The sequence below is a fragment of the Zophobas morio genome, unplaced genomic scaffold (assembly GCF_036711695.1).
Source record: "Zophobas morio isolate AGI-343-1 ecotype UQ-CSIRO unplaced genomic scaffold, CSIRO_AGI_Zmor_V1 ptg000021l, whole genome shotgun sequence".
NCBI lineage: Eukaryota > Metazoa > Arthropoda > Insecta > Coleoptera > Tenebrionidae > Zophobas > Zophobas morio.
Window position 1 is genome coordinate 27,297,799 of NW_026972126.1, and position 10,828 is coordinate 27,308,626.

The following is a 10,828-nucleotide window of genomic DNA, read 5'->3' on the forward strand; positions in this document are numbered from 1 at the left end:
GTTTCTGATTGTTGAAAATAGGCACAGCACACTTGATCCCTCGAATGTGCTAATTGGGGTGGTTGCTAACTTCTCCCTAGTCGGAAAAAATATAAAAAAATCTGTGAATTACGAAAAAATATGGACAATCCAGGAAATTAATCGAATATGACGCCAAAATCAAAATAGACGCCACTTTTTCTGATCAGAAGCAGAAAACGAGCGTGCGCAGGAATAATTCAGAGTGAAGTTTGACCCGAACCGAGCCGAATCGTACCGACCAAGTCCGAATGTAAATTCGTATTTAATGATTGTTTATTACTCACCAAAACGCAAACAAAACTCTTGTTAGGGTCCACATTTCTCAAATAATACTCCAAAGCGGTTAACCATGAAGACTGGAATCAAACTCGACTCCCAAGACCAAAAAGTAAGTGCCCCCCGATTTTGAGGTTACCCTAACGTTTACTTGTAGGAAAACACCAAAACCACACGAAACGCGCTCAAACTCTTGCAACACACAGCCGCCGATAAGGAAAATCTCGCCGGGAGGTTACACGAAAAAGACAAATTGGCTAGGTAAGCTAACCACAATCGGTGTTAACCAATTAAGTGCCCCATCCAGCTCTAGCTACAGAAACGACCACAAACGCAAACCCAGCGAAGACAAGGCCGTGCAGACCGGAGAGTCCGTGATTACGGCTGCCGATTTAACGTCGGACGAACCCAGCGCGGATTATTGGAAGCGGGTGGCAGAGAAACGCCAGGAGATGCTGGACGAGAGTTTGACGGAGAACGAGAAGCTGAAGGGGGCGGTGGAGGCGCTGCAGGAGGAGAATAAAGCGTGTAAAGAAATGTTGGACGAGTCTAGGGCTTTGGTTGAAGTTTTACAGGTGGGTGTTGTTGTTTTGTGGGTTTGTGGTGATCGGGTGTTTGCAGGAGATGCTGGCGGAGGATGACGGGAACGGCACGACGGAGGCCGCAGAAGAGGACTAAGACGTTTTAATATGTATTTTTATAAGTTAATTTTAAGAGACGTTTTTCTAATAAAAATTGCTGATTGCTGAGTGGAGTTGTTTTTGGGATCTAGTAGGTGAGAGTGTCAAAGTTTGACATAAGAGCAGGGTGGCAACTTGGCAGGGTTAATAAATAATTAAACACAATCAATGTACAGAGTGTTTGTTTGAAAACGTTTTTGTGACTCAAACAAGGAATTGTAGCTGGAAGTATGGATATAAGTGGAGGCAGAACGATGACACAAGTAATAATAATACAACTTTTGTCATTTTTTATGAAAATTGTCTTCTTGATTTTGTAGAGGTCCCCAATTTCAAGTTTTATTAACGGTGAAGCGAACAGATCCCTTGGTGGTGTTAATGGAGTAAACCAAACTCTGAATGGGGTAAATAACAATTCTGTTTTTATCACTCTAATGGGGCTACTTTTAGACCATATCCAGCACACAAGAAGTTCCAAATGAACGCCAATCCAACACCTCTGGGGTAAAAATCACCCTATTTATTCATACATAGAAACAAAATTATACTTTTCAGCAGAATTCTGAAACTGACAAAACGTACTTTTTTACTGGAACTGCAGAACGGGTTATAGCTTGGAACCGGGTTCTTAAACATAGGTGTTTTTATGAAGTTATAGGTGGGTTGTGTTTCCGTGATCTGTAAAGTTACCAAAAAACTGTTTATAGCCACATTGGTGTCTGTGCAAGAGAACCAAGACAGTCTACATAGCATTATTCTTTTGAAAGACAAAAAGGGGCCAATATTGCAAGTTACTCATTATTTTGACCATGAGATGCCTGAGGAGCAATTTATTGTGGGGGAGACTTTGAGGTATATGATGTGTTTTAAGGTGGCTCTGAGTGAGTGTATTTTGACCATAAGGAGAAACACGGGTTGCATTCAAAAACTACAACTCGGTTTGGCCCGAAAATTTTGAGTATTTTGGACGAATTAGTTTTGTTTTGTTTTTTTGATAAATAATATTTAAGTTTAACAAAGAATTAATTAGTAGAGACGTAGTTAGAAAGTAAAATAATCCTGAACTTGTGGTTTATGAATCCGTGTCGAATTTCTACTTTAGACATCGATTTTTCGGTTTTCCGATTTTTCAATTTTTATCCAGTTTTTCTATTTTTCAATTTTTGGATTCTCAGTTTCTCAATTCTTTTAAATTGTTCGATTGTTCAATTTTTGACGTTTCTAACCTTTCAATTTTTCGATTTCTCAATTTCTCGACTAATCGATTTTTTGATTTTCCATTTCATGATTTCTCGACTTTCCAATGTTTCAATTTTTCGATTTTTTAAATTTTTTTGATGTGTGATTTTTCAATTTTTTGATTCTTTGATATTTTTTCCGTTTTTCAATTTTTGGATTTCAGTTTTGGGGTTCTTCAATGTGTCCATTTTTCTATTTTTCGATTTTACGATTTCTCGATTTTTTTCTTTTGCGATTTTTCAATATTTTAATTTTTCAATATTTAAAAATTTAGATTTCTCGATTTTTTGATTCTTCAGTTTTTCTATATTTCTAATTTTCAGTTATTCAAATTTTAGATCATTTAATTTCTTGATTTTTCGATTTTTCAATTCGATATTTCTAATTTACAATTTTTCGAATTTTTAAATGTTAGATTTTTCAGTTTTTTTTATGTTTCGATCACTCGAAACAATTCAATTTTTCGATTTTTAGATTTTCGATTTATCGAGATTTAGATATTTCGATTTATCAATTTTTCGATTTTTTAGTTTTTCGATTATTCAATTTTTCGATTTCTTAAATTTTGGATTTTCGGTTTCTCATTTTTCGATTTTTTGATGTTTTAACTTCTCGTTTTTTTTTTAGTTTTTCGATTTTTTTGAATTTTCGTTATTAAAGCTTTTTCAGTTTTTAAATTTAAATTTTTTTGACTTCTGGATGTTTCGATTTTTCGACTTTTCAATTCTTCGATATTTTTTTGTTTTTTTTTTTTATTTTAAAATTTTCAATTGCATAACTTTTCGATATTGCGCCATTTCGATTTCTCAAGTTTTCAATTTTTGGACTTCTCGACTTCCGATTTCTCCATTTCCCGATATTTAATTTTTTGAGTTTTTCAACTTTTCGGCTTTTCGATTTTCCAGTTGTGTATCGTGATTCCGATGTTTCGATTTTTTCATTGTTCGATTTTTCAATTTTTTATTTAATTTAAAATGTTTCATTTTATAAATTTTCCAAGTTGGACCACTTCTATTTCTCAATTTTTTTATTTTTCGACTTCTCAACTTTCGATTTTTGGATTTCCCAATGATTTTCAAATTTTTTGAATAACTCGATTTTTCGACTTTTCGATTTTCCAATTTTTCCATGTTGAAAAGTCCTAAAACTGAAGCTACGAAATTCAGTTTTGGAATTTTTCAATATCTCGATTTTTCAGTTTTTCGGTTTTTTAAATTTTGGATTTTCGATTTATCAAGATTTCGATGTCTCTTTTTTTCTATTTAAAATTTTCAATTTTTGTAACTTTACGATTTTTCTCAATTTTCGTTTTTTTCAGTTTTTCGATTTTTAATTTTTAGATTTTTCAGTTTTTAGATTTTTCGATTTCTCAATGTTTCAATTTTTTTGATTGTTCGATTTTTCAATTTTCCAGATTTTTTGATTTATCGATTTTTTTAATTTAAAATTTTCAATTTTATGGATAGCCGATGTTGGGTCATTTCTATTTTTGGATTTCCCATTGTTTTTCACTTTTTGAATTTTTTGATTTTTTAATTTTCCAATTTTTCAATTTTTCGTTATTTAAAATTTTTCACTTTTTAAAATTTAAAATTTTTCTATTTCTCGGTTTTAGATTTTTCGGTTTTTCAATCTTTCCGTTTTTAAAATGTTTGATTTTTATTTTTCAGTCTTTCGATATTTAAATTTTTAGGTTTTTTTAATTTTTCGATTTCTCGATGTATGGAGATTTCGATCTTTTGGATTTTTGATTGTTCGATTTTCCCGTTTTTTTGATTTATTGATTTTTTTATTAAAAATTTTCAATTTTATAACTTTTCGATTTTGAGTCATTTCAATTTCTCAATTTTTTTTATTTTTCGACTTCTCGACTTCGATATTTCGGTTCCCCTCTGAAAAATTCTGATACTGAAGTCACGAAATTCAGTTTTGGAATTTTTCTATTTATTTCAGTTTTTTGATTCTTCAATTTTCCGACTTTTCAGTTTTTCGTTTTTTTTTTTAATTTTCGATTTTCGACTTTTCGAATTTTCTATTTCTCGTTTAAATTTTAGACTTAAATTTTTTAGTGTTTCGATTTCTCGATTTTTCAATTTTTCAATCTTTTTTTCTCAATTTTTCGACTTCTCGTTTTTTTAGTTTTTCAATTTTTAAATTTTAGTTTTTTCAATTTTCGAAATTTTTACTTCCATGTTTCCAGTTTTCAATTTTTCGATACTTAAATTTTAAATTTTTCAATTATTTTGAATGTTCGATTTTTAAATTTTCCCGATTTTTTTGATTTATTGATTTGTTTTTAATTTAAAATTTGCAATTTTATAAATTTTCGATGTTGGGCCATTTCGATTTCTCGGTTTTTCGATTTTTCCACTTTCGATTTTTGGATTTCCAATGTCAGTTTTGAATTTTTCGATTTTCCAATTTTTCAGTGTTTCAGTTTTTCAGTTACCAATTGAAAAATTCTAAAACTGAAGTCTCGAAACTCAGTTTTGGAATTTGCAATATCTCGTTTTTTCAATTCTCCGATTTTTCAATTTTTCGATTTTCTAATTGTTGGATTTTCGATTTCTCGGTTTTTCAGTTTTCCAATTTTTCGGTTTTTCGATTTATCGTTTTTTTTAAAGTTCAAACTTTCAGTTCGATTTCCCTCAATTTTCAACTTCTCGTTTTTTAGTTTTTCGATTTTTAGGTATTACATTTTTCAATTTTTCGATATTTAAAATTTTTCCCTTTTTAAAATTTAAAATTTTAAGATTACTCGGTTTTAAATTTTTCGGTTTTTCAATTTTTCGATTTTTTAGTTTTTCTATTTCTCTATGTATCGAGATTTCGATGTTTCAATTTTCGTGATTTTTTGATTTATCGATTTTTTTAATTAACAATTTTCAGGTTTGTAACTTTTCGATTCCTCAATTCACTTCGATTTCTTGATTTCCCAATGTTTCAGTTTTTGAATTTTTCGATTTTTCAAATTTTGGATTTTCCCAAATTACTATTTTTGGGTTTCGCTTTGAAAAATTTTAACAACATATGTTTAACAATTATTTAAGACGTTTGTACTTATAAGGACATCTTATTTCATATTCTGTTTTTTAAAACTATTGTCTATTTTAGAACTTTCTTCTGTTAGTCAATAAAATTTATAATAAAAAAAAAAAACACTGATTTTTCTCTATCTCGATTTTTCGGTTCTTCAATTTTGCGACTTTTCAATTTTTCGTTTTTTTTTTAATTTTGGATTTCCGATTTCTCGGTTTTTCGATTTTTCTGTTATTCGTTTAAATTTTAGATTTTTAAATTTTTTGATGTTTCCATTTTTGATTTTTCAATTTTTCAACAGTTTAATGTTTCAATTTTATAACTTTTCGATTTTTAAATTTAGATTTCTCAGTTTTCCGATTTCTGAAAGTCCTAATTTTTCAACTTTTCAGTTCTTCCATATTCCTAATTTTCAATTTTTCGACTTTTTAAATTTTAGATTTTTCAGTTTTTTGATATTTCGATTTTTCGGATTTGGAATTTTCGATTTTAAAATTTTTCTATTTTTCGATGTGTCGAGTTTCGATGTTTCGATTTTTTGATTGTTCGATTTTTCAATTTTCGTGATTTTTTGATTTATCGATTTTTTTAATTTAAAATTTTCAGTTTTATAACTTTTCGATTATGGGCCATTTCGATTCCTCAATTCACTTTGATTTCTCGATTTCCCAATGTTTCAGTTTTTGAATTTTTCGATTTTTCGAATTTTGGATTTTCCGAAATTCCTATTTTTGGGTTTCGCTTTGAAAAATTGTAACACTGATTTTTCTCTATTTCGATTTTTCGGTTCTTCAATTTTGCGACTTTTCAATTTTTCGTTTTTTTTTAATTTTGGATTTTTGAGTTCTCGGTTTTTCGATTTTTCTATTATTCGTTTAAATTTTAGATTTTTAAATTTTTTGATGTTTCCATTTCTTGATTTTTCAATTTTTCAACAATTTAATGTTTCAATTTTATATCTTTTCAATTTTTAAATTTAGATTTCTCAGTTTTCCGATTTCTGAAAGTCCTAATTTTTCAACTTTTCAGTTCTTCCATATTTCTAATTTTCAATTTTTCGACTTTTCAAATTTTAGATTTTTCAGTTTTTTGATATTTCGATTTTTCGGATTGGATTTTTAGATTTTAAAATGTTTCTATTTTTGGATGTGTCGAGTTTCGATGTTTCGATTTTTTGATTGTTCGATTTTTCAATTTTCGTGATTTTTTGATTTATCGATTTTTTTAATTTAAAATTTTCAGTTTTATAACTTTTCGATTTTGGGCCATTTCGATTCCTCAATTCACTTTGATTTCTCGATTTCCCAATGTTTCAGTTTTTGAATTTTTCGATTTTTCGAATTTTGGATTTTCCGAAATTCCTATTTTTGGGTTTCGCTTTGAAAAATTGTAACACTGATTTTTCTCTATTTCGATTTTTCGGTTCTTCAATTTTGCGACTTTTCAATTTTTCGTTTTTTTTTAATTTTGGATTTTTGAGTTCTCGGTTTTTCGATTTTTCTATTATTCGTTTAAATTTTAGATTTTTAAATTTTTTGATGTTTCCATTTCTTGATTTTTCAATTTTTCAACAATTTAATGTTTCAATTTTATATCTTTTCAATTTTTAAATTTAGATTTCTCAGTTTTCCGATTTCTGAAAGTCCTAATTTTTCAACTTTTCAGTTCTTCCATATTTGTAATTTTCAATTTTTCGACTTTTTAAATTTTAGATTTTTCAGTTCTTTTGATATTTCGATTTTTCGGAATTGGATTTTTCGATTTTAAAATGTTTCTATTTTTGGATGTGTCGAGTTTCGATGTTTCGATTTTTTGATTGTTCGATTTTTCAATTTTCGTGATTTTTTGATTTATCGATTTTTTTAATTTAAAATTGTCAGTTTTATAACTTTTCGATTTTGGGCCATTTCGATTCCTCAATTCACTTTGATTTCTCGATTTCCCAAGGTTTCAGTTTTTGAATTTTTCGATTTTTCGAATTTTGGATTTTCCGAAATTCCTATTTTTGGGTTTCGCTTTGAAAAATTGTAACACTGATTTTTCTCTATTTCGATTTTTCGGTTCTTCAATTTTGCGACTTTTCAATTTTTCGTTTTTTTTTAATTTTGGATTTTTGAGTTCTCGGTTTTTCGATTTTTCTATTATTCGTTTAAATTTTAGATTTTTAATTTTTTGATGTTTCCATTTCTTGATTTTTCAATTTTTCAACAATTTAATGTTTCAATTTTATATCTTTTCAATTTTTAAATTTAGATTTCTCAGTTTTCCGATTTCTGAAATTCCTAATTTTTCAACTTTTCAGTTCTTCCATATTTGTAATTTTCAATTTTTCGACTTTTTAAATTTTAGATTTTTCAGTTCTTTTGATATTTCGATTTTTCGGAATTGGATTTTTCGATTTTAAAATGTTTCTATTTTTGGATGTGTCGAGTTTCGATGTTTCGATTTTTGATTGTTCGATTTTTCAATTTTCGTGATTTTTTGATTTATCGATTTTTTTAATTTAAAATTTTCAGTTTTATAACTTTTCGATTTTGGGCCATTTCGATTCCTCAATTCACTTTGATTTCTCGATTTCCCAAGGTTTCAGTTTTTGAATTTTTCGATTTTTCGAATTTTGGATTTTCCGAAATTCCTATTTTTGGATTTCGCTTTGAAAAATTTTCACACTGATTTTTCTCTATCTCGATTTTTCGGTTCTTCAATTTTGCGACTTTTCAATTTTTCGGTTTTTTTTAATTTTGGATTTTCAATTTCTCGATTTTTCGATTTTTCTATTATTCGTTTAAATTTTAGATTTTTAAATTTTTGGATGTTTCCATTTTTTGATTTTTCAATTTTTCAACAATTTAATGTTTCAATTTTATATCGTTTCAATTTTTAAATTTAGATTTCTCAGTTTTCCGATTTCTGAAAGTCCTAATTTTTCAACTTTTCAGTTCTTCCATATTTCTAATTTTCAATTTTTCGACTTTTTAAATTTTAGATTTTTCAGTTTTTTGATATTTCGATTTTTCGGATTTGGATTTTTCGATTTTAAAATGTTTCTATTTTTCGATGTGTCGAGTTTCGATGTTTCGATTTTTTGATTGTTCGATTTTTCAATTTTCGTGATTTTTTGATTTATCGATTTTTTTAATTTAAAATTTTCAGTTTTATAACTTTTCGATTTTGGGCCATTTCGATTCCTCAATTCACTTTGATTTCTCGATTTCCCAAGGTTTCAATTTTTTGAATTTTTCGATTTTTCGAATTTTGGATTTTCCGAAATTCCTATTTTTGGGTTTCGCTTTGAAAAATTTTAACACTGATTTTTCTCTATCTCGATTTTTCGGTTCTTCAATTTTGCGACTTTTCAATTTTTCGTTTTTTTTTTAATTTTGGATTTTTGATTTCTCGGTTTTTCGATTTTTCTATTATTCGTTTAAATTTTAGATTTTTAAATTTTTTGATGTTTCCATTTTTTGATTTTTCAATTTTTCAACAATTTAATGTTTCAATTTTATATCTTTTCAATTTTTAAATTTAGATTTCTCAGTTTTCCGACTTCTGAAAGTCCTAATTTTTCAACTTTTCAGTTCTTCCATATTTCTAATTTTCAATTTTTCGACTTTTTAAATTTTAGATTTTTCAGTTTTTTGATATTTCGATTTTTCGGATTTGGATTTTTCGATTTTAAAATTTTTCTATTTTTCGATGTGTCGAGTTTCGATGTTTCGATTTTTTGATTGTTCGATTTTTCAATTTTCGTGATTTTTTGATTTATCGATTTTTTTAATTTAAAATTTTCAGTTTTATAACTTTTCGATTTTGGGCCATTTCGATTCCTCAATTCACTTTGATTTCTCGATTTCCCAAGGTTTCAATTTTTTGAATTTTTCGATTTTTCGAATTTTGGATTTTCCGAAATTCCTATTTTTGGATTTCGCTTTGAAAAATTTTAACACTGATTTTTCTCTATCTCGATTTTTCGATTCTTCAATTTTGCGACTTTTCAATTTTTCGTTTTTTTTTAATTTTGGATTTTCAATTTCTCGGTTTTTCGATTTTTCTATTATTCGTTTAAATTTTAGGTTTTTAAATTTTTTGATGTTTTCATTTCTTGATTTTTTCAATTTTTTAACAATTTAATGTTTCAATTTTATATCTTTTCAATTTTTAAATTTAGATTTCTCAGTTTTCCGATTTCTGAAAGTCCTAATTTTTCAACTTTTCAGTTCTTCCATATTTCTAATTTTCAATTTTTCGACTTTTTAAATTTTAGATTTTTCAGTTTTTTGGTATTTCGATTTTTCGGATTTGGATTTTTCGATTTTCAAATTTTTCTATTTTTGGATGTGTCGAGTTTCGATGTTTCGATTTTTTGATTGTTCGATTTTTCAATTTTCGTGATTTTTTGATTTATCGATTTTTTTAATTTAAAATTTTCAGTTTTATAACTTTTCGATTTTGGGCCATTTCGATTCCTCAATTCACTTTGATTTCTCGATTTCCCAAGGTTTCAATTTTTTGAATTTTTCGATTTTTCGAATTTTGGATTTTCCGAAATTCCTATTTTTGGATTTCGCTTTGAAAAATTTTCACACTGATTTTTCTCTATCTCGATTTTTCGGTTCTTCAATTTTGCGACTTTTCAATTTTTCGGTTTTTTTTAATTTTGGATTTTCGATTGCTCGGTTTTTCGATTTTTCTGTTATTCGTTTAAATTTTAGATTTTTAAATTTTTGGATGTTTCCATTTTTGATTTTTCAATTTTTCAACAATTTAATATTTCAATTTTATAACTTTTCGATTTTTAAATTTTAGATTTCTCAATTTTTCGATTTCTGAAAGTCCCAATTTTTCAACTTTTCAGTTCTTCGATATTTCTAATTTTCAATTTTTCGGCTTTTTGATTTAGATTTTTTGGTTTTTTAAATGTTGGATTTTCGATTTATCGGTTTTTCGTTTAAATTTTAGATTTTAAAATTTTTGGATTTCTCGATTTTTCAATTTTTCGACGACGTTTTTATTTTTCAATTTTTTAAATACTAGATTTCCCGATTTTTCGATTTTTAAAATTCTTCGACTTTTCGATTTTTCAAATTTTCGACATTTTAATTTTAGGGATTTTTCAATTTCGATTTTTCAATATCCCCATGTTTGAATTTCTCGATTTTTCGAAAAGCATTTTTTCCGTTGTATGACTAATAAGAACGAAGAAAAAAAAGACCGAATCTGCACTCAGAGCCATCTAACGGCAGCAAAACAAAACAAAAACTTGCGGAGCCACTTAAGTTGAAACTTTTGTCACTTATTATTTCAACCCCCAGATGTGTTGGATACATGACAGGAATCACCACAATGCTCGCCGTCAGCATTCGAGCAGCCACCCCCGAAGAAACCGCCGTTTTAAAACGCTGTTGCTACATCGGCGACTTCGCCATTTCCGGCTTAGTAAACGCAGAAGACCGCTAGCCGCAATACACCCATGTATAAAGAGTTGCCTAAACTCTCACTATTCAACAAACCCAACTTTTTTGTAATTTTTTCCACAAATAAACGCCTTATTGTACTTTTTTAAACCCACATTT

General features: G+C 27.9%; 2 protein-coding genes across 3 annotated transcripts; both read left to right on the forward strand.

Annotated features, from left to right (window-relative positions):
- The first annotated feature begins 234 nt into the window (after positions 1-234).
- On the forward strand, positions 235-1,046 carry LOC135132104 (geminin). The gene is made up of 4 exons (XM_064060041.1): positions 235-409; positions 455-558; positions 605-872; positions 919-1,046. Exons 1-4 carry the CDS (start codon positions 371-373, stop codon positions 973-975), a joined length of 468 nt encoding a protein of 155 aa, XP_063916111.1. The 5' UTR covers positions 235-370; the 3' UTR covers positions 976-1,046.
- A 55-nt stretch (positions 1,047-1,101) lies between these two features.
- Positions 1,102-10,819, forward strand: LOC135132102 (uncharacterized). Of its 2 annotated transcripts, none has more exons than XM_064060039.1 (6): positions 1,102-1,240; positions 1,298-1,381; positions 1,428-1,481; positions 1,533-1,635; positions 1,685-1,829; positions 10,568-10,819. In XM_064060039.1, exons 1-6 carry the CDS (start codon positions 1,208-1,210, stop codon positions 10,710-10,712), a joined length of 564 nt encoding a protein of 187 aa, XP_063916109.1. In that variant the 5' UTR covers positions 1,102-1,207; the 3' UTR covers positions 10,713-10,819. The 2 variants fall into 2 exon arrangements, with proteins under 2 accessions (XP_063916109.1, XP_063916110.1); XM_064060040.1 differs by having other exon boundaries at positions 1,103-1,240; positions 1,536-1,635.
- The last annotated feature ends 9 nt before the right edge of the window (positions 10,820-10,828 follow it).